The sequence below is a fragment of the Cydia strobilella genome, chromosome 7 (genome assembly GCF_947568885.1).
Source record: "Cydia strobilella chromosome 7, ilCydStro3.1, whole genome shotgun sequence".
Lineage (NCBI taxonomy): Eukaryota > Metazoa > Arthropoda > Insecta > Lepidoptera > Tortricidae > Cydia > Cydia strobilella.
Genome location: NC_086047.1, coordinates 19,703,110 through 19,726,601, shown reverse-complemented (window position 1 = coordinate 19,726,601; position 23,492 = coordinate 19,703,110). Strand labels below are relative to the sequence as shown.

General features: G+C 33.8%; 1 protein-coding gene across 1 annotated transcript; it reads right to left on the bottom strand.

Moving 5' to 3' along the window:
• Positions 1-722: 722 nt before the first annotated feature.
• LOC134742632 (uncharacterized) lies at positions 723-21,667 on the bottom strand. The gene is given in 10 exon segments (XM_063675809.1): positions 723-6,471; positions 6,652-6,844; positions 7,278-7,370; positions 7,923-8,012; positions 8,747-8,857; positions 10,087-10,329; positions 14,508-14,606; positions 15,883-15,987; positions 16,066-16,162; positions 20,746-21,667. Coding segments are annotated over 10 exon segments (2,211 nt in total). The 5' UTR covers positions 21,540-21,667; the 3' UTR covers positions 723-6,085.
• Between the last annotated feature and the right edge of the window lie 1,825 nt (positions 21,668-23,492).

Genomic DNA, 23,492 nt, shown 5'->3' with positions numbered 1-23,492 from the left:
TTGGTTTACCAGATTATAAGTCTGTGATTGATTGATAGCACAATCGGATTAGGACTAACTTCGAAATCTCTAGAACAGTCCTAAAATTTGGTACGTATGTTAATAAAATTAAAGGTCACTTTTTCCTGTCCACACTATTTGACATTTGGGGACCTGAAGGAACCGCCACCATCTTTCCTATTAAGAGAATGTCACCTGAAAGAGTAAAAGCGCTAATTCTGGATTCAAAAAATATTTTCTTTAAGAACATGTATTTTTTTGCATAAGTGTCGAAGACTTTTTTGTGTAGAATTTAATCGGCTTTAATTTTGCCGTAAATCATATTGTCATAGACAACTTAGATTTCGAGTAAAATGCAAACTTCTCCAAGGTTGTACACATTTTCCAAGATGGTGGCGGTTCCTCGAGGTCCCCAAATGTCAAATAGTGTGGACATGAATTCTGTGGACTCCAATACTCCAATTAACATACATACCAAATTTCAGGACTGTTCTAGAGATTTCGAGGTCAGTCCTAATCCGATTGTGCTATGATTATAATAGGGAATTGTACGCGAAACTGCGTAGGGGGCGCCACTATCACAATCTGAGGGTCAGTAAGGTCAGAGTAGTAGAATATGTAATCTCAATAGTACTACACAATTCATACTTAGAACCTCACGTATTCTTCTGCAGAGTGCAGGTCTTCGCAAAATTTTACTTTTACAAATAAAACCACCGTAACCAGTCTTGTAAATGACAATATGTAATTTAAATACTGTAAACGAGAGATCTGACATAATTCCTTTACATTGCAACATACAACGTCTAAGATCAAACATATCAGCATTAGAAAGACCCTTTTATAGTTCGACAAGAAATTGTAGAAAATAATTGAGGGCGCCACTTCCTACGTCACTGTCACATTTTTGACGTAAAATGCCTAAACTAAACATGGCAACAATTTAGTATGGACATTTTTTAGTTCCATTTTATTTTTCTACTATTTTATGTCGCACTTTATCTGTAGTTTTTTTTTTTTCATTAAGAGCTTACATTGAAATATTACTTCATAGATAGAAATTAACATTATAAGGGGGCTTTTAACACTGATAAATTTACAGTTAAAGAAATATGCATTGATTATAGTTCCAAATATGTTCAATAATATTCGAGGTAGACCTATTAAAAACTAACAGAATATGAAAATATAATATAAGAAGAATAAATAATGTAAAAATAGACTAGTCAATGGTTATAATACGATCGAAATACATCTAGAAAATAATATACAACTCGTAAAGGAACAATATTAGCACTATTTACCATCACTGCCTAGGGCACAAAAGTTGTCTAAATTAATAAAATTAGGAATACTCTCTCTCTAAAATATGACTAAGTAAATACAAAAAGTAGCACGTCAGAAAATATTTTTACAGACACTAAAACGAAATAAATGCGAAAGACAGCGGTCCGCCTATAAACTATAACGTGGCAACACTGCCTTGATTTGTCTGGATGACGTTTAGTGTTGCCATGTAATTGAATTTAATTTATTCCACTTTCAGTTGCCGGACCCAATTTTATAAAGCTTCAAGTTACAAATTTTACAAGACTAAACTGGCAACACCGGTCAAAAGGCTAATCATTGGTCGAGAAAATGTTAATCGCATAAAGGTAGGGACAAACTGAGTCCACGCACGCAACGAATGCAATGCATATGAAATCTGGACCCTGAAATTTATATGCTTAATAGAAACATACTTGTCATGCGCAACGCGACGCATGACAAGTATGTCTTTAAACTGATTTATAATTAAATGTCAATAATCTAACCTCACTTTTTCTCTTTTCCGTATGTTTTAAGAAACTAAACAAAGCTAAAAGGATACATCTTTATTTATTTTAAATGCTAGAGTATGCAAAAGGAAAATTTGAGTTTACTTCTTTACATATTCTCCATTATTACGAAAGAAAAAGGATTTGAGTGAGGTTAGTTTTTAGGAATGTAATTACAAATCAGAATATAAGCATACAAATTTCAGGGTCCAGATTTCATAATGCATTGCATTCGTTGCGCTGGCTCAGTTTGTCCCTACCTGTAATGTTGCCAGTTTACACTTGTAAAATTGCAACTTGTGTTTTTATAAAATTACTGAAACATGAGGAATATTTTTTGACGCGTCAGTAACATTTCTTGTGATTTCAATATCACACACGGCAACTAAATATAAGATATTTAGCTACTTAGGTACATTGAATACATAAGCATAACCGTTTGATTTGAGGTTACTTTCTGAAACTAAAGCAGAGAAGCATTCCAAGTACATTTTCGTACATTCACCCGCCTGTCGCTATCTCTATTGCACGCGCATAATTATATTGCTGTCGCTCATGATGTCGGATGTCAATGTCAGTGTGCGAGTTTGATAGCGATATAATTATGCGCGTGCAATAGAGATAGCAACAGGCGGGTCAATGTACGAAAACCTATTTAGAAAGCGTCTCTTCTTTATATGACAAGCAATTTGTATTGCGTCCATTTTGAAACTTGACACAATGTAAATTTAAAAGCTCACTTCAGACTAACCCATGTCTAAACACTATGTATTCAATATAAAATATTATAAACATTTATACCTACATTTGTGATAGTCATCATTAAATAACTTTCTAAGAAATATCCTTCAATGATTCTATAAAATAAAATGAAGACTTTCTTAGATCTGTAAAACTGCTATACAACATACGTTTAGGATATAATCCGTAAAGGTATATTGCCGGTCAAACAAGTTTGTCAGTAGAAAAGGGCGCGAAATTCAAATTTTCTATAGGACGATAACAATTCGCGCCTACGTTTTTTAAATTTGCCGCTCTTTTCTGCTGGCGGAAATAGCTTGATAGAGTATACATCAGATGTCATCTAATATAAATCTCCATTTTATTCCATAATATGGAACTTGGTTATTCAGCCAATGAGATAAACATTTTGCATCTGTGGAATTATGTCATTGGTCGAACGATAGAATCACATTTTTTTTAATTATTATTTTTAAGATCCGTATGGAAAACACTAAGATTTGGTACAAATAAATACACTAAATCAGACTTGGGCTTCATATTTAGGTTTAATTTAAATAAAATAAGGATAAGGTGTTTAAAATAAATATAACCTAACTCTGAAATAGCTGTCATTCAGATAATATAGATAGAGATAAATATCAGTTTACTTACCTATAATGCCAATATTTTAACTGCGTAGCTAAATAAAAAAAAAATACAATTTAAACTGTCATTATAACACCAAGAACACAATAAAATGATTCGAGCGTTTGAATTTTAATCTTTAAATATATTCAAAAGTAAAAGAGAAATGTACTCCATTACTTTTTCCTGAGAACGTCACGTATAGACGAAAGTTAGTCGATTTGTAAATAATACGACTGTGTGATTAAATATTGAAACTCATAAATTATGTACATACAAATATATGTGATGTGAAGATTGCACATAAGACTGGTATATTATATATTACGGACTAAACAACCATATAAAATCTACGCTATGATATATTTGTTCTGGGCTTGAAATACAAATGTTACAAAATTCTAACTAAGTTAACATTAAGTCGAAAGGTGTATATTGTAGATTAGATAGTGGCAGACCGTTTTTTTTAAATTGTGATCTATAGAAATAACACATTCACTGTCTAACAAAAGTATTAAAAACTATCAGTTATGTAATGTCAATAACAAAAATATTGTAAAAAAAAAATTATTTAGAAATAATCTTTCTAAAAATTTTAAAAATGTCACTTAGTAAAGAAGAGGGAGGGCCCTCTTCTTTACTAAATTACATGAAATAATGAAGAAAGTTAGAATTTAAATTTCCTTAAAAAACTTCATCAAAAGTACATAAGAATTTCATTTTGTGTGGTGCTTTCTTCGTAAATTATGATAGAGAAGGCATGGAAATAACGGAATCCTTCACTATGCGTTGTCCGACACACAATTCTGATTTTATACAAATTATACACAGTGAATGTATTACACGCAGTATATTGACTTTATAAATCAGTCTGCCGCGGGTAGAAGCATCGTCTGGCTGTGTTGGACAGGCTGTAGGACGTAGAACTAAGGTCTAAGTTAAAATGCGAGCTGAGATCAAAGGAGTGTCGGAGGAATGAATCAAATAGAAGGCATGCTTTGAGGTTAACCAAGGATTTTAATTAGGTACTGAACTTACTGAAGATTGCATGTAAAACAAAAATGTTCGCCTATCCTTGATGTTTTTGCAGGGTTATTCTCTTTAAATGACGAGTAAAAGTATCTGTCAAGTAACTTTCAAAAGACTAAGGGAAAAATCTGTTTAAGGTCATATTTGTCAAAGTACAAAATGGTCTGAAGCATCTTGGTTTGTATTATATGTATATTGTAAATCAAGAATGGAAATATAAGTGTAATGGAAAGAAGAAAAGAAAGTGATTGTCTATTTGAAATGTAATTTTATGGTACATACAGATTTAATGTTTTAGCTAAGATTTTAAACCGGAGCTAAGTTCTACACTACAGATGTTGAGAAATTACCCTAAAAGTATTTAAGCTTTTAACCCTATTTTTACCAACTAGCGCATAATTAAAAAAATCATAATAATCAGCGAAAAAAAACTAGGTAATTAATTCGTTCCTCCGACACTCAAAAACAACCGTGAACTATATCGCGATATGAGGTTGCCGTATTTATATTTAAATATTAAAAAACTTGGCAACAATGATAAACATAGCATGAATGTACAAATTCACCAATATCTCGCACACACAAAGCTCACACAATACTGGGTACTGAGGGTAGTCACAGAAAACAAAATGTGGCTTTCCATTATGCTTCAAGTGCAATAAAGACGTTTCTATCAGAATTTCTGTTGAAATTTCGGACGGAAACGTCCTTGTTCTGTGCACAAATAGTACTTATAGGGTAGTGTTCTCTCCATAAATTGTTTTACAGCAATCATTTTTAAAAATACCCTAAAAAATTAATGAAAGAACCGAAACTTATTGCCACTTCGACCGCCATTATGAGTTTTTAAATGGCGTTCGGACACTACCCTATTGTCAACAAGTTTGCCATGTGATTTTAGGCTCTTGTTTCACATTGAGCTAAAGGTTTTTTTAATCGCTAGAAATACGAGTTAAGTCCTTATTATAATTGGGCATTTCAGAAAATCAATGCGTTATGTATTCCTGTAAAAACCCTCCAATAGAAATGATGAAAATACATTTAAATAGTTTACTGTTCAATTCGATGTCATACACCAACAAAGAGCTATCTAAACTAATTTTCACTCTCATTCATACAAAATTTGATTAACAATGAGATTTATCATGTACAATTTGTTCGAGTTTCATTCGTTTCAATTTCAGGAGTAAATCAAAACTGCGTTTATTTCTAATGTTTGGTTTCACTGACAACATTGAAAAATAGGCACATTGTAATTTTACAAAATGTCAAGAAATCCTGAGTTAGAATACTTAGAATATCTGTATTGTGGTCAGATTTCAATATTGTCAGTAAAATTGACAAATCGCTCGATATATCGTTAATCAATTAACTGATCATTCGTAAAACTTATTGCAACTGCATAAGGCCTATACATTGTATTTATATACCAGACACTAAAAATATCAGTTTAATTGGCTCAATTTGTCTTAACGATGGGTACTGAAGGATGGTGATTGAGTAGTTTAGGTATTCGGCAAAGAGTTGAGGTGAATGATTAGACGCACAGCAACATAGACTAAGGGAGATGTGTAACGAGCCCTCGTAGACGTCAGCAGCTGCTCCGTTGGTGGTTAGAGGAATGGCAGCCACCCAAACACGTAAAAAAATTTTTTGTCATCGCATTCCAATTGAAACTTTGTCAGATGATAGTTAAATTGCATAAATTATATCGTCAGCCAGCTATATCGCGGTGGGAAGTCAGCTGGCTCGCGATCTAAATTGGCCAATAAAAGTCAAATTTTTGTATCTGTGATTTAAAAACATCTTACAAATGGTCAGTTACCGTTACATTGAACCTGACTAGTTCCCAACAATGCGTTAAAAGCAAACTACGAGCTTAAAGAGCTGAGAGCACTTGTATTATTATCACAAATTTTTTTATCAGTCGAACGCAGAACTAATTTCTGCATTGAGTCTATAATATCCTCACTGACCTCAGAGTTCTCCGGAGAATCTTCCTTATTGTCAAACACAGGAAAGAAGTCATATTGTGGCTTCCCGTTGACTTTCTTTTCAGATTTCTTCTCTTCGCCGCTCTTGATGGTGGATATGTTCCGTTTGGAGAACTCGTCCCAGCCCTCTGGAGTCTTCCCGTGGACCGTGTTCCAGTCTTTCCGGAATGATGTAGATGGTTTGGTTTCGTTGGATGACAGTTTCTGCTGTATGTCATTGATTTGATTGTGGTTTTCTCTGCTTGAAACTATTTGTCCGTATACTGGAAATATGAGAGATTTTTTTATATGTGAGATTGCAAAGAAAAAAAAATGAAATACCTATCATTCCATATTTACAATTTGCTATTAGTTGAACGAAAACATCAAACCAAACTTATCCCAAGGTCCCTAATAAGACAAACAGGAAAGCTAAGCACTAAGAGCTGATTTAATGATCGTACCTGGGGTACAATACGTAGTATTGTCAGTATTATTGACATGGCTTTGATTGATCTGACAGTTGTTCATGCCAGAGTCAAACTCCGACTTCTGTCCGGCGTTGAGCAGTATCTGTTTGGATGATTTCACCGTTTTCTTGCCTTGGTCGCGTGAGTCTTCCGGCTCATCGCTGCCTATACCGTCGATATCGTAAACCTGAAAACGGTTGGGTTGATAAAGTGGGGTTGAGTCAGTTATTATTTTTAGAACAAAGGATAGTTGATCCCATGGCCAACGAGAGGGGGAGGGCCATACATTTGTGCCATTTTCAACCAAAAGGGTACTTATTGTTGCTTGTCAGTAAGGCGCTATTTCCATACAGCTTCAATTACAAATCAACCTTATCGACAACCGACAATGTGGTACCTTTTGGTTGAAAACGTCACATTTAGTTAGAAGTATTATTATCTAGGGAGTCTAGGGCGAAACAGCTGATCCCCCTGGCGACTCCCTTGTAGATAAATATCATATGATATGTGTACAGTGTTAGGGCTTTTGGCCCAAGAAAATATTCTGAAGCAATTAGATATATTTTCAACTGTCCATCCTTATTCAATGTACAGTTCAATCATCACACCACACCACTAACCTTATACATGACATCCTGGCTGCCTTTTTCCCTTTCTCTCTTGTTCTGTACTGCGAGCCATACGTCTTTGAGCTCACCCGCCAGGTCGCGGTCCTATAAAACAATTCAAAATATCATTTGCAGCAGAATAATAGAACCATACACTATTAAATACACACTGAATGTGTACAAGTTTCCAACAAACATCTGAATATTCTAAATATGATGACTCTTAGAGTTGAAAAACAACCTTTTCCACGACCTCGCAAGAAAAATATTGGCAACCCCTCTTACTTGTTTTGTTTTATTTTTTACTTGCGGCTCCGTAGAAACTATATCAACAAATACAGATATCTTTACTTTCTTTTAACTTTGTTCATTAAGTCTGTTTTTATGGGGCGACATATTCGTTTACTCGAAAAAGGGGGCTTTTTAACAAATAAATAACAAACAAATATATAAATACCTATGTATACATATATTACAAAAATAAGTATTTTAATTAGCATATAATGCATATAGTGTTCAAAGTCAAAATATTCTTATTCCCATCCCCATCTGAAAGTTTCAATTATATCCTAAATCGAAATTTACAACATCACATCAAATATAATGTCAGTTACGGTGGAAATACTATAGCTTTTGCACTAAAAAATCTAAACATACCTTTAAAATAGTTGGGTTCCGTGCTAGCACCAGCCCTTGGTTCATAGCCTCAACAAAGTCGCAGAGCAAACTCACTAGGGCTTCTCTATCCTGAAGACAGTAAGTTATATTAGCAGAAGCCGTAATTCTTGTGGCAGTTTTAATTATCATTAGGGACTTCTCATTTATCGATTTTCGATTACCCGATATCAATAAAAGGTATAGCTACATCATATTTAAAAAACCGGCCAAGTGCGAGTCGGACTCGCGCACGAAGGGTTCCGTACGATTAGGCGAGAAACGGAAAAAAAATCGCGTTTGTTGTATGGGAGCCCCACTTAAATATTTATTTTATTCTGTTTTTAGTATTTGTTGTTATAGCGGCAACAGAATTACATCATCTGTCAAAATTTCAACTGTCTAATTATCTCGGTTCATGAGATACAGCCTGGTGACAGACAGACTGACAGTGAAGTCTTAGTAATAGGGTCCCGTTTTTACCCTTTGGGTACGGAACCCTAAAAAGATTAGAAATAGAGGTAAATAACAAGCGATCTTATAAATGCGAAATAAAGCTGTGCAATACATTAAATTAAAAATAAAATTAAAAAGCTTTTATTTCAGATTATACATAAAAACAATGAAAACTTAATAGTTAACAGTTTCACATTTAATTACTTCAGTTCCATGTTTTTTCATTTCATTTCCTCCCCTCTCCTCTTTCTCTCTCATTCACTCCCGGTACGGAGTAAACATGTTGAGCGTTTTTCGACTTAAAATACGTGAGTGACCCGTTATTAATATATTTAATATGTCTGTGTCTCACGGAAGTTTTGTGGACTTACACTAGGATTGGCAGCATTTTTCCCATTAGCCTTCAGGATATCTGGATTCACCATCACAGCAAATACCAGCAGTGGTGGCCGAGTGCTGTTGGGTCCGCAGCCCTGCGGCACCTGGTAAAAAAAAAAAGTTTAAGTACAGACACCTGTAACACGCTATACATCAAAACTCACTTGCTTTTCTATGTGTGTACGGCACGACTGTACATGCGTCATGCATCATAGTGTGAGTAAGGTGCTTAAAAACAGTACTGAGCGGCTGCTTAATCTGCTGTCGCGGGGCGAGGTAATTCGAGTCGGGGCGGGGCGGTGCGTGGCCGTATTAAATTTACTTATTCTGTGCCTGTAGGCTTTAGCACAGGAGCGCCACAACAGTATCTTGCCCTCTATCTGTCTCTCTATTTAATAAATAAATAAAATAAAAAAATAAAAAAAGCCTTTTATTTCTGGGTTGAAACAATCTAAATTTTTCTAAACCCAATATGTCTAATATTTAATGATCACTCCAGAACCCTCCTAAGAGGTATAGGCCTCTTCCAGATTCTGCCACTTTGTTCGGTCTCTATTTAATACAGTTAGAAAAATATGGGTACTTTATCTCGGGCGTGAGATACTGTTGCGGCAGTCCTATGTTAAGCCTACTACAATAATATTGAAAGAATTAATGCTTTATACTTCACAAAATTACAGAAAATCAACGAATCCCATCTTATGCAGTTTTTGTATTTGAGAAAATAAAAATATACAGATAGTCATAACCAGGCATCGTAAACTGCGAGCGAAATCCATTAAAGTACTAGGGTTTTCATACGTCTAACTGGTTGTCATACGTCATTTAAATGAATTTCGCTTGCAGTTTACGATGCCTGGTCATAACCTACGTTAATAAGACTTTATGGGATTATGTTAGAAAAGCATTTAACCTAGCTTTTTTGACAATTACAGAACAAACCCAAAACTCGGCTGAATGTGTTTCCCCAGACAATTAACATCCAGTTTGAAGTTACATTTATTAGCAACAATTTGTAAAATTTGAGACTTCCATATAAAAAAAACCTGATACGTAATACTTTTCCCAACCACTTCTTGATAAGTGTTACAAAGCAATGTTGCAAACTAAAACAATCAGCAAAAATCGTCCAGACATGACAGAAAAACATCAATAACTGAATTAAACATTCAACTACATGATGTAAGCTGTTGCTACAAAGAAACTGTTGACATCACAAATCAATAAATGCTACTCAATCACAATTTACACTAATAAACAATACGATACGCAACCACTTAATCTTGGCCTATTGACCCTAAAACATAATGAGGATAGAAATTAGAATACCAACCTGCATTCCTCCGTAAAGAGGTATAGGATCTGAATATTGCTTCGGATTCGCGATTTTCTGCCATCCCAACACATTAATGAACAATTTCTCGGAAGTATCCCGTATAGTATCTTGAATGCACATATGGGGCTGAGGTGGATTTTTAAATTGTCTAAATGCTCTCGAACCCCGAACATACTGTATTGGTACAGTCCGCTCTTGTGGGTTTTGAGTTTCCATAGCAAAAATACAAGTTCATGTATGCTTTGTGTAAAAATCACTTCTAAAAGTCGTACATAAAATATCGAATGACATTTATATTCCGGTTAGACCCAGCCTTCTGCTTGACGGACTGACATCCGAAGTTTATTGAACTCTTCCGGGCATCGGAGTGTTGTTTCTATTCAATTACACCGTCTACACTTCATCACTCACCAAATGCCTAATTTAAAACAACCTTTGTTTATCTAATTAACAGTATTTTAATATACAAAACGGTCTAGGTACTAAAATTAAGAGAAATTAATTCGATTTCACAAAGGAGAGAGAAGGAGGAAAGATACTTTTCTTGGACAACCGGAGGCCGCTAGTGATGTGAACAATTACTTTGAAACTCCGGTTTAAAAACCGGTAAATAGAGATTTAAATAAATTCATTAAAAAAAGATTCATTTTGGATCACTGAGCCAAAATAGTTAGTTATAATTATAATTACATTTATTAATAAAAGTTACATGACTACACTGTACTACAGTATACTACTGTGTCACGACAGAGACGACCATTGTGTTCTTTGGTGACGACTGATTTAGATTTAAAGCCTGACCAGTATATATGATCATTGTCAAGAGGGCGCTGTTATTTTCATGTATAGGGTGACAGTTCAGTATAGTATGAAAAAATTAGTCCCAGCAAAATTCCGCAACATGGCGCGTGATCAGACTTTAGATTTATTTATTTCAGGATAAAAATGACACTTTAAATTTGCATCAATGTCTAAATTATGCTTATCTTCTTATCATGATCGTCAAACATTACATAATAACAAATATAAAATACACTGAGGAAACTAGTAATAACTTGGATCTTTATCCTATAAGGCCCGTCCAATTTTTGCAAACGCCAATGTTGCTCGCCGATTACGACGCTGATTATGACCAGGCGCTGATTTTGGGCATTTTTTCCCATTTAGAGCGCTCAAATATCACCATAAATCTAAAATTGCTGATTAAATTGGAGATCGACGGCAATTTATTTCTGATTTGATCATCCCGTCTCGACTGGCCTATCTTATCTTATGGTATTTGGATACACTTCGACCCATAGGGATCTTTTGTGCAGTTACCCCGCTATAGGAAAGATCCGTCAACTACTCAAGAGCTTTTTCCACTATCTCCATGTGCCGGATGATGGAGCTCATGGGTAGCGTTTTGAATTCCTTTGGTTCCAGATAGCCTGCTGCAAAGTTCTTCATTCTTTGTCTGGCGAGAGCTTGAAATTCACACATCACCACATCAGACCTGCTGTTATAGGATGAGTTGCGTTCTCGCACGCGAGTCACGCGACTTCATACATCTAGCGCGACTTCAAGTATGGACTCGAGAACGCAACTTATGCTAAACCGTCAGGTGTTCTACTGTCTCTTCCTCTTCGCCACACATACCACAATTGGTGTTGTCAGCGTGTCGACTGGTCTATACTTACCACGCCTATACCAAGCACATTAAATGATGATCCCTAGACACTTCTTTCAAGTCTCCTTCGATTGAACTCCATTTCAAAAATAATTTAAGATATATTTTACATGGTTTTTACCACGTTTTTTATTACTTAAATATCACATTTTTAAATAAATTAGTGTTAAACTTCCAAAAAAAATCTGCACACATTTTACGTGACAGCTACGCCATATAGGTCAACATGAAATTTAATGTAATAGGATAGGGATCATCAGCTGAGCATCACTCAGCGCGACAGGTATAGGAATAAAAAACATATTGGACATGATTTTATTTCAATAGCAGGATATGCAATTATATTTCAAAGCATAATTTAACATCTTTCAATTTCAATTCAATTTCAATTTCTTTATTTTTCAATTTAGACATTAACATAATGCACCTATGAAAGTCAATAAAGTACAGTTGTACAAAACTAAAATTAAACATTCATTCCAAATAATCACAAATCACAACATACATTACAATTTACATACTTAGAAAATACAGAATTATTAATAAAATCAATTTCAATTGCCTATTTAACAAATAAAACATTTCAATTAAAGCGCTTTAGCGCTAAATGCAGCTCTGTAACTTGAAAAATAATAAAATGTATTAATTGTTTGTTTGCAAACTTAAAACTTCGTGATCTAACAAGCTAATAAAATTGTAACAAAATTAGGGAAGCTGGTTTAGTCCTTATAACAATACAAGTGGTATGATTACAAGTGTAAAAATTAATATATTGATAATAACAATTCATAATTATGTATCTCAGAAAAATAAAATAATCATATACCTACTCTATAAGCTCACAAAATAAAACAAAAAAAAATCTTAAAAGTGCGTATAGACTGGCAAGAAAATTTTGGAGTAGAATATAGGCGGCAATTAATATTAAAAAAAATGTATATGCAACGGATCGAACTCCTGTACAAATTTGAGTTTGATGCCTTTTTTACTGACAAAATTGGTGTGCTCAACTGTATTATGTGTATTTTTAATTTGAAGTATCTTATTCCCTTAGTAAGGTATAATAACTGTAAGCTCCTTTCAAAATCTGTAAAGAAAAAAAAACATCATTAAAATAAAGCGTTTACAAAAGAGTTGTGGTTGGTTGTTGAAAATAATAATTTCAAAACAATTAAGGTTAAATTAAAATGCACAGATTGTATAACGTTATTTTACAATGGCTTAATGTTCCGGAAATCGAAAATCGAAATTTACGAATGGCTTCATTTATTTAGACAATTTATGAAATTCTGGATACGCTACTTAGCTATTTAAATCTTCTTCTTCTATCTTATATTAATAAGACATTACAGTAAAACGTTCAATAACAATTCGTAAATTCTCCTATTAATGTACCCTCATTGGCCGATTTTTGAATTTCGAGAACAGCGAATTGATATTTTTAAAATACTAACCTAACTCATACGGATTTTTGAATAGAAATATTAGAAATGTAGGTAGTAGTCGTAGGTAATAATTATCAAGATACGTTCTTTTCGCCAATAAACTAGTAAACTTTTCCTGGTAAATTTTTGAATTTTAAATTTATAATTCTTTCAAAGTATATGTTTCAAAAAATTTCGCTTTTAAAAATAAATAAATAAACGTTTTGATTTCTACATATGCAATGTTCTTCAAGTACTTACTTGAAATTATAATTTTAAAAGGTAACTCAAATATGGTATAAGTACATAGCATTGTATGCATGCATACTTAATTTTATGCTGTGAAACTGACTACTTCTAGAAACGGGTATGACGGAATACGTAACCTGCTTTTGCATAATTTATTAGACTGCCAATCTAAAGTTACCTAACGCCTTTACCTATTTCTCATTTTAACACGTGTCGTTCATGTGACAAGTTTTAAATATTTAATTGATCTACCGTTTTAAAAATTAAAAATCCTACTCAGTTAATCTCGTGTAGTACTAAGTAGGTAACAGACATAAAAAATGTGTCTTATAATTTAATCTATTTAGTTATCTGCAATCAGACAAATCCGTTGGTTGAGGGCAGGGAATGACCGTTCGTTGTGGAGATCTTTGGGGGAGGCCTTTGTCCAGCAGTGGACGTCTTTCGGCTGAGATGATGATGATGATGAACCAGACAAAAAATAGTATAGTATATAGCCACGAGTACATAACATTGAAATATAACAAAGATGTAGGTATGTAATTTTTTTTTAAATATAATTTTGCAAGTCATTTGTCAGTTAAGCACAAGTAGAGGTATGACGACCGGTCTGGCCTAGTGGGTAGTGACCCTGCCTGTGAAGCCGATGGTCCTGGGTTCGAATCCCGGTAAGGGCATTTATTTGTGTGATGAGCACAGATATTTGTTCCTGAGTCTTGGGTGTTTTCTATGTATTTATATATTATATATATCGTTGTCTGAGTAGCCATAACACAAGCCTTCTTGAGCTTACTGTGGGACTTAGTCAATCTGTGTAAGAATGTCCTATAATATTTATTTATTTATTTATTATTAGAGGTAATCATACTGTATTTTCTTATATGCATATACATATACTAAGTAGTATTTAAACCCTAAAAGAGGGATGAATGCAGATTTTTTTAACTTCCACTGTTACTAACAAAACTTGTTTGCCAGACCATGCTTGCTCGTTTACTTAAGTAATTAATTGATCATACAGTAACAAATGTAGCCAGTGTGAGGTTAGTGAATGGTCCCGCCGTATAGATGTGTACGAGTCGCATCTGCCCCTGAAGAATCAGAACGTTTTTCCGCTGTTGAAGATTGGCTGCCCACCAGTCACTCTCGTACGGCCCCATCATAACAGCCCGACTCTGTAAAACATTATAGTTTAAATGGATAATAAAAATATTCGGTAATTATTCGGTATTCGGCCGAATAGTTCGGTTCGCACTGCCGAATATTTACCGAATATTTTTTTAAGAGCGTCCGCTATAATATAGCTGGCGCGGTGGGTGCACTTCGCGATCAGAGGGCCTACCACGAAGACTGAATTCCACAAATTGCTGGCATATCTTTCTCTTTTAAGCGAATTCCGGTGTTCACGGTAGGCCCTCGGGCATGAGACGGCTCAAAAACGAAACGAGAGGGGAAGGATCAAAAACACGTGATGAGTGCAGACCGCGGACCTGTATGAACTTGTTTTCAGCTTTTTAGGCAGTTTTATTTTAGCCCAACCAAATATTCGCCCGAATATTCGGTTCGGTATGAGCTGAACCGAATGTTCGCCCGAATGTTAGTATTCGGCAAAGTCTATATTCGGCCCATCTCTACTAATAAATATTAGATTCAGATTAAGGATCTGTGTAAGATTGTCCCCAATTTTTTATTTATTCATTATTTATTATTATATCGTAATCAACAGAAACTTGTGACTTTACAATACATATTGCAATAATGTTTGATGAGAAAAAGTGTTCTTAAATATTTGTAGTCGTAGATTAAATGTTTTCGAATACAAATTAAAACTGATGATCTTAGTTTTAGGTCTAAGATCGCTACTAGGGTTGCCACCTTTTTTCTATACACATATAGTATTTTTATCAAAATATTGAAAAAATATAGTATTTACTGGGAAATTTGAAAAAAAAAACCGATTTGAGGCGAATTAAAAATCCAAGTCGCATACGATGCGATGATATCGGTGCCATTTGTATACCCCATTCTTGAGTGATGAAAATATAGTATTTTTCGTACTATATTGTTTTTGTATAATATATAGTACAAGTGACTAAAATATAGTACGATACTATATATTATAGTATGGGTGGCAACCCTAATCGCTACCCTTAACTCTTGAGCCTTTAATCCGTATGCCTGACAAACTTCTTGGCACTATTAGTCCCATAGTAGTCCCAATACGGCCAGTAGTCTATTTAAATTTTATTATATTCATTTAACACAACGATATTTTGTAAAATAAGGTATAAAATAGATAGGGATAATCACAACATTAGTTATAGCAATCGCAATCGTAAATAGTGACACACAATACTTTAAAGATTATCTTTACGCGTGTAAAATGTTTGCCGCGGTTTGATATAATTGCAATTTGCGGGCTCTAGCCTACCTAGTTTCGTCGTCTCTTACCTTGTAAAGAACACCATTGCTATGCCAACAAAACATAAACAGCTGAGCAATGCCAAATATTAAAAATTCTGCCATCAAAAGTTTTTGCGTTGTATTTGTTGCAGACTGCAAAAATTGAGTTTAGTTAAACATTGCTATAAATTATTTATTGCTAATATTTATCTAAATAGCGAATATACAAACGGTTAGTTGGTAAGCACTGGCGCAGATCATCAGTGAGCACATGACGACATAGCAAAACATCACAGGTGACAAAACTGAGTTGAACAATCTGGAATGCCTGAAAAAAAAGTAACTTTTCATGCTTGACGAAATTTAGGGCGTAACCTAATTATTGTTATGAAGATAAGTGCGCTCAAATAAACGAGGCTTGCATAGTGCGGCTAATATGGATAGGAGAAATATCGATATCTTTTTCAAGAGAGTATTTCACTTAGAATTAAAATAAGTATGTTATTTAACCGATTTATAGAACACTTGTCATTATTTTTGGTATTTAGTTTCCTGTGTCTATTTTAAATGAACAACTGATTTGCCATAAGGCTGTTTGACCGGCTGATGGGTTATTTTATTCGGTGAGAAAATATATGAAATATACCGGGTGTTTCCTGTAACAGGAGCAATAAATTAAGCTGTAGGCTGTACTCCTCAAACTGACCAACATTTGTTCAGCAACTTTTAAAAATAACTTCTGTTTTGACTTTCATTACACTTTAAAGTTTATTCTAAGACGCAATGTATTGCACAATTTGTTATGTTTAAAGGGTGACAAGAAACGTCAAACATACAGATGGCAGTACATTGAAAAAAAAAATTCATTAGTATGAAAAAGGTATAATCTAAAAAAGTCATAATTTTAAAAAGTTGCTGAAAAAATGTTGGTCAGTTTGAGGCGTACAGCCTCCAGTTTAATTTATTGTTCCTGTTACAGGAAACACCCGGTATATGCAATGTATACAAAACATAGAATCATGTAAAGTCTACTTTATTAAGCTAAATATTCTCGCTCTTCCCTGTCTGTTCAATAGATACAATCTAGATCATGTAAAACAGCGTTACGAGCAAAAAGTTTTTTTGGAATGGGTTCAAACATTTATAATAAGCTACCTTTTAATTAATCGTGTCGTGTATATTTTATTAAGACTAGTTTGTAATTCTATTGCACGCTACAGCTTTGTAGCTATTTGTGTGCCATGTGGCGAAACATAGTAATACTATATTATACATTTAAGGCCTACTGTTGTACAGTCAGCTGCAGAGAAAAGGTACCCCCCCTGCATATAATATTGTATGCAAAGGTGCTAAGCGAATATTTTCAAAATAGAAGAAGGAAAAATAGGGCGAGGACGACCACCAATCACCTGGATGCAAACCCTAAAAAACGATATAAAGGAAAGCAGTACAACAGAGGAGACAACCCACGATCGTGCGATGTGGCGCAGGATTACTAGGAGGGCTGACCCCAAATAAACTGGGATAATAGCCAGGACAAAGAAAGGTGCTAAGCGAATAGTATTGCTGACTGCACATACCTATTATACGTTTCCTAAGTTAATCCTTAATCCCTTGGTTTGGTTATTGCTTATGATATGACTAAACTAATAACTTGAACATCAGAAGTGAACAATTAAGTGTTCAATATCTAATTTTAAATAAAATAGCAACCTATCTACCCGTCCGCGTTAGATATAGGCCTTCTTTCATAGAGGAGGATTAATATAGGAAGGAATAAGTCATAAGACCAGTCCAGTGCGAGCTGGGCTGGAGACACAGCAAAGTGCAAATGCCTAAGAGCAAGTCGAAAAACAGTGAATTCTAAATTAACAACTTTTCAACGTTTCCGACACGGGAACGATAGATAAACGGATATGAATATTAATAACTGTAGTACGACGTACTATACTATGATTGTCTCGGTTTCATATAGAGGTTGAATAAATAAGTAATATTTAAGGTTGATTACAAAAGTGTCATGGCACTGAATAGACTGAATAAATAAATAAATACATCCTTGACTTACAACACAAAAAAAGATATAGTGTACATTTCTTAACCCAAAGCCATCCTGAGATCAAGGACCAAGGATCTAATATCAAGGATTTACTAATTGCGTTGCTGCTAAATAAATATTTTTGAATAAATAATTATTGATTTAAAGCTACAGGAATAATGAGAGTTTAATTTACATAGTTGAAGTGTTTGGGGTTGAAACTCTGGGGCTGTAAGGGCTTAGAATTAGCTAAAGGTATATGTACCTACATATATATTTGTACATCAGATCAGATCTGCATCTGCCTGGCACATGAATGTAGGATGGGTACATTTTTCAATGTACATATGACTAGAATTAGGCAAAGATTTTTCTGAGGCCAGATCTCTAGCATACACATCTTCCCGCTACATTTTCACAGATTTGTTCACCAAACACGTCTACCAGTCAGATTTGATGAACACGTCCGTACTTGTAACCTTAGTTACTCTTCGCATTTATAAGGACATTTCGCCAGTGGCGGATTTGTAGTGTTGGCCGCCCTAGGTCTCAGGCCCTGTAGTAATTCTAGCCGCCCCTTTCTCAGCACCCATCATACAGACTGCCGCCTTGCTGTCGCCCCTAGTCTTGCCAAGTTGCCGCCCTAGGCTCGGGCCTATTACTCTGGCTGGCCTTAGGGCAAATCCGCCACCGCATATCGACGATGACGACGATTCCTACAGAGGCGTCTGATAACCACAGGGCAGGCCAATATTTAGCGAGGTGGATTAGTCTATACTTCCAAAGATACATTATAGGTTTTTTTATTATTGACATCAGTACAATTTAAGAGTTTTTAAGGAAATAACATAAGTAGGTTAATATAAATTAGCAGAGATCTAACGCGTTATACCATTTAATAGGGTCTAAAATACTCATAGGCATTTACTCCGTAAGGAATTTTGTCTTTTAAGTTATTAAGGGGAAAACGTACAGGGAACTTTATGAAAATTACTGCCGAAAATTTATTTTAATTCTAATAAAAAATATATATATATCATCTTGAAATTGAGCACTGGTGACCTAGCAGTAAGGTGTGCGACGGAGCTCGTGTTCAATATTGTGGTGAATAGTTACGAAATCTTATTAGATATTTATCAGTATTAGGTGAAGTAAACACCGGTTTCCCAAACTGGATCAAGAACGGGAATAATCCCAATAATACGTAGGTCCAGAGTAAAGATCTGACTAAAGATTTTGTTACCAAAGCGAACCCCGGGCTCCTATTTTTTTTTATACCATGTCGGTGGCAATCAAGCATACGGCCCGCCTGATGGTTAGCAGTTACCGTAGCCTATGGACGCCTGCAACACCAGAGATATAACACGCGCGACATACATATATGTCCTATGACATACAACCGGATAAATGATAATAAGATGAAGAGGATTATTAATCTTAAAACTGTTACAGAATATAACAAAAATATTCTATATATATTCCTTACATATTCTTTATTTTAGCCTTTTACTTGAGCGGTAGAGAATGCATTCCTCAGGCATAAGTACGCCATTTTCATATGTGTAATATAATTTAAACAAATCAATGAAATACTAGGTTTCTTATATAACTTGTTCTAATAACTTGCATCTGTTGCATTGAATTCATAATTTATTTTATACCTATTTTGTCAGTTTCAACATAACTAATAACTACTAGGCAATATTCTAAAAGATATGGCATTTACTTAGACCGTGGATGCAGATCATAGATTGAGATCTTAGAGTAATTTTACAAAAAAACTCAGATTTTTGTACGGCCATGTATGATGATTTTTAAAAACTATTTATTTGAATTGTTTTCAAACAAGTGTCTTGACTGCTTAGTATGCGATTTCAACACTGTCCTATTCTGTTTATATAATATATTTAAATTAATAAAACTTTTTTCTCTGATATTTGTCCATTCCCACCTAATGTTTGAATTCCCAAAGGTTATTTGAAAGATATCACTTGTTAGCGATTGAATGTTTCTTCATATATCTAGTCTTTATTTTTACTCTTTAAGTATTTGCGTATTTTGAAACTTATCTTTAGTATATATTTTTATGCACAAGTTTTTTAAACTGGCAAATATATAAACATAAAAATGTATATCTTAGTATTATTTTTGTAGTTGAGAAAAGAAAGTAGCAAAAATAGCAACAACGTGGGATTAAAAGTGTGATTGAACATAATTAATTATTTATTGTTATGTTAATTAAATAATGATGAAATTAATAACTCAATGTATATATTAGGTAATCCGTATTTAGATTACATTTAGATTTTTATTTTAGAAAGTTTCTATACTAGTATTTTTTTATACAGTGTTGGTGTTTGACAATCCTTTTGTGAAATTCTTATTATTAAGTTTGACATCTATAATAATTCAATTTTCATCAATAAATTGCTCTGATTTAGATTAAGGTTATATTTGTAAAACTTGACAATTTCAAAGTGCTAATTGTAGCTAGGCCTATTTGAATAAAGAATTATATTGACTTGACTCTTGACAATTTTATCAGTAGAAAAAGGCGCGAAATTCAAATTTTCTATGGGACGACTACCCTTCACGCCAAAGTCGCCAAATTTGCCGCTTTGTTTCTACTGACAGACTGGCTTGACAGACTTTATGTAGGTATACTCTGGCAAGCCAACTTAGCAGTAGTAGGGGCTCGAAGTTCATAATAAATGGGTGATTGATCCTTCGGGCCTACATTTTTCAAAAGTGTCACCGTTTTTACTGACGCTTGCCAGTGTAGTTTGATATACAAATTTTTATACCGCTTAAATAAATGTTTTTTAAATTAAATTATAGCAATTGTTAACTAAATAAGAGTTGAGTTAACTTACTTCAGAAGTAGAACATGAATTTGATGGAGTTGTCGGACCACTTTCTCTGCATTTTTATCACTTACTCCTTTCCCTTCCGTGCCCAGCATCTCCCTGCATCTTATTCGAAGAAGGTCTAATTTTCCACCAAAATAAACCAATATCACCATGACACTAGTGTCATAAGCAGCCATTATAAACCCCCCATAAGCACATACCACGGTGTGCCACATAATAGTAATCCAGCACCCTGGGGACTTCTCTGTATCAAAAGGCATCCATGAGATGAATATGTGGGGAAATGGTTCAGTTCCGTTGTGAAATCCCTCCCGAAACGTCTCCGATGAACAATACTTCATTAATGGTTGAGTAACAGTAGTAAAGAAAGTAGTAAAAACCAAAACCCAGTAAAAATAAGTCACGCGTCGACAATATCTGGTGTAAGTGTTGATAATATTTCCTTTAGCTTCATCCTGATTATCCCTTTCAAACTTGTCAGCTTCAGTCATGTAGTCAATGACTTGACGCCAATTTCCTTGCCAAAATACAAATGTATTTGCTTTAATTACACAGATGATGCTAAGCATAGAAGTCCTCAGGTTAGTCAATACGAGATCCAAGTCTGATCTTGTTACGTAGAGTTCCATGTACTGGGTGAATACGAAAAACGTAACAATCTCGTATATGATTATATTCCAAATTTTATCCATCCACTTTTTGGGAAGCAGCAGCCCAATTTTATTTAAAAGCCAATAGTTTGGACCAAAAAGAGGTCTGTTTGCATCTTCTAAACTTTCAAGAAATTCCTTGATCATTTCGAACTCGTTTTGAGCAAGGTCTGATGAAAAGTGGCATAAAAAAATACTTTCAGTGTCATTTATATATTCACCCCGCTTCTCTTTCTACCTCAGTGAGTAAAGCAATCACAGCGTAGTGTGAAGGTATCATTTACAACTATTGACAACCCCATTTCCATATTTTATTAAAGCTATAAATACTTATCTGTTAGCTTTTTTATTGACAACTAAGTAGCCTGTATACTTAAATACATTGATATCGCAAAAACTTTGTAAAGAAATAAGATACAAATTATAATGTTTGCAAATTTTTGTAGGTAACTTAGAAGCATGATTGAGTTTAATAATATGTAACATAATTTAGAAACTTTACATAAACATCGAATCAGCGATTATTCGTTAATGACTTTTCACCATCTTTTGAAATATTGGAGAAGCCGATACTCATTATTTATTGTCTATCAAGTTGACTGACAAAGACTATACGGTGCGATACGGTTATACTTACTTCTAGAGCGATTGATATAGTTTCGCAACAAAACTTGTTTACCAGATTGCCTAGAATGCAATATTTTAACAACTTATATTATAAACTGTAATGGACTTACATTATTTTTATAACAACAGCAGCTTATGGTATTCTGATTAATAATAAACTTGAAACTTAATTAAACAGCAGTTAATTCAGAATTCATACTGATTTTGTTATAATAAATTTATATAATTCACTCGTAATTGACAACCGTATTAAGATTTATTTTAATTATTATTTTGAATACTTATTGCAATGTTTAAGGTTTTTAACAAAAATATTTTTTATCGACATCGACGGATTCTATCTACATCACTATGATAACTTAATTTATAATGTATTTTTACTGAGTTCCAAACCTTCAATTTCGATGTCTTTATAGCAATCGCAAAATGTGGGCGGGACGATCACACGAGGGGCGACTACATACCCTAAAAAAATAATGAAGCCGTCAAACGTTCGAACGGTGTGAGGCGGGCGGTTCGGTACAATTAGCTTTTGAATAACACAGCAGGGTTGATGTAATGATACCTTATTATAATGACTTAACTAGATAAGTATTCTACTGGGCAACCTTTTTTTAAGCGATATTTACTTGTACTTTTGTAAGTTAATTTAAAATATTTTTTAGGGTTTCGTACCTCAAAAGGAAAAAACGGAACCCTTATAGAAAATTAAAAAAAAAAATTTTCAAACTACATATATCGTGTTACATATCATCTAATTTTATTATATTTATTAATTAATATTTTATTTATTATCTATAATTAAAAATTTATAAATAAAAAAATTGCCATATCATCTTATATTAATTATTATTGTTATTTCAAAATCAATAGTTAGAAGTTATTTAAGAAAATAGACAAAACTGACCATTCCCTTTATCTTCGAAACTACTGAGTCTACAATTTTGAAAAAAATACAAATAATAGTCCTTTACCTATAGATCACAGGAAAACCTATTAGAAATATGTAGTCAAGCGTGAGACGGAATTAATTACTTAGTTTTTGATCCGACCCCTACGGGTTTTTTAAGACATTTCACTCACGTAAAAAATACAATTTTTAAAACTATGTAATGTACGGAACTTTTAGAACGCGAGTCCGACTCGCATTTGACCGGTTTTTTTTGTTTTCAAGAGAATAAATTAATGTACATTATTGTTTAAACGAACGAACTACTTATGGATAAAACTAACAAATTTAATATTTAATTCAAAAGACAATTTATTAAAAAGCACTTAGGTAATTTTTGAACTTCGCGGCATACCCTCACATTGAGACTGAAGCCAAATTACAATGATTACTAATTTTAAAAAACCGGTAATTTTTAGCACAACACTAGAAATGTTAATAATGAAAATAAAGAATTGATTTTACTAAAATGTTCTTTATTTTATTTAACTAATTTAGAAAAAATAAACAAGGTTCATGAAAAA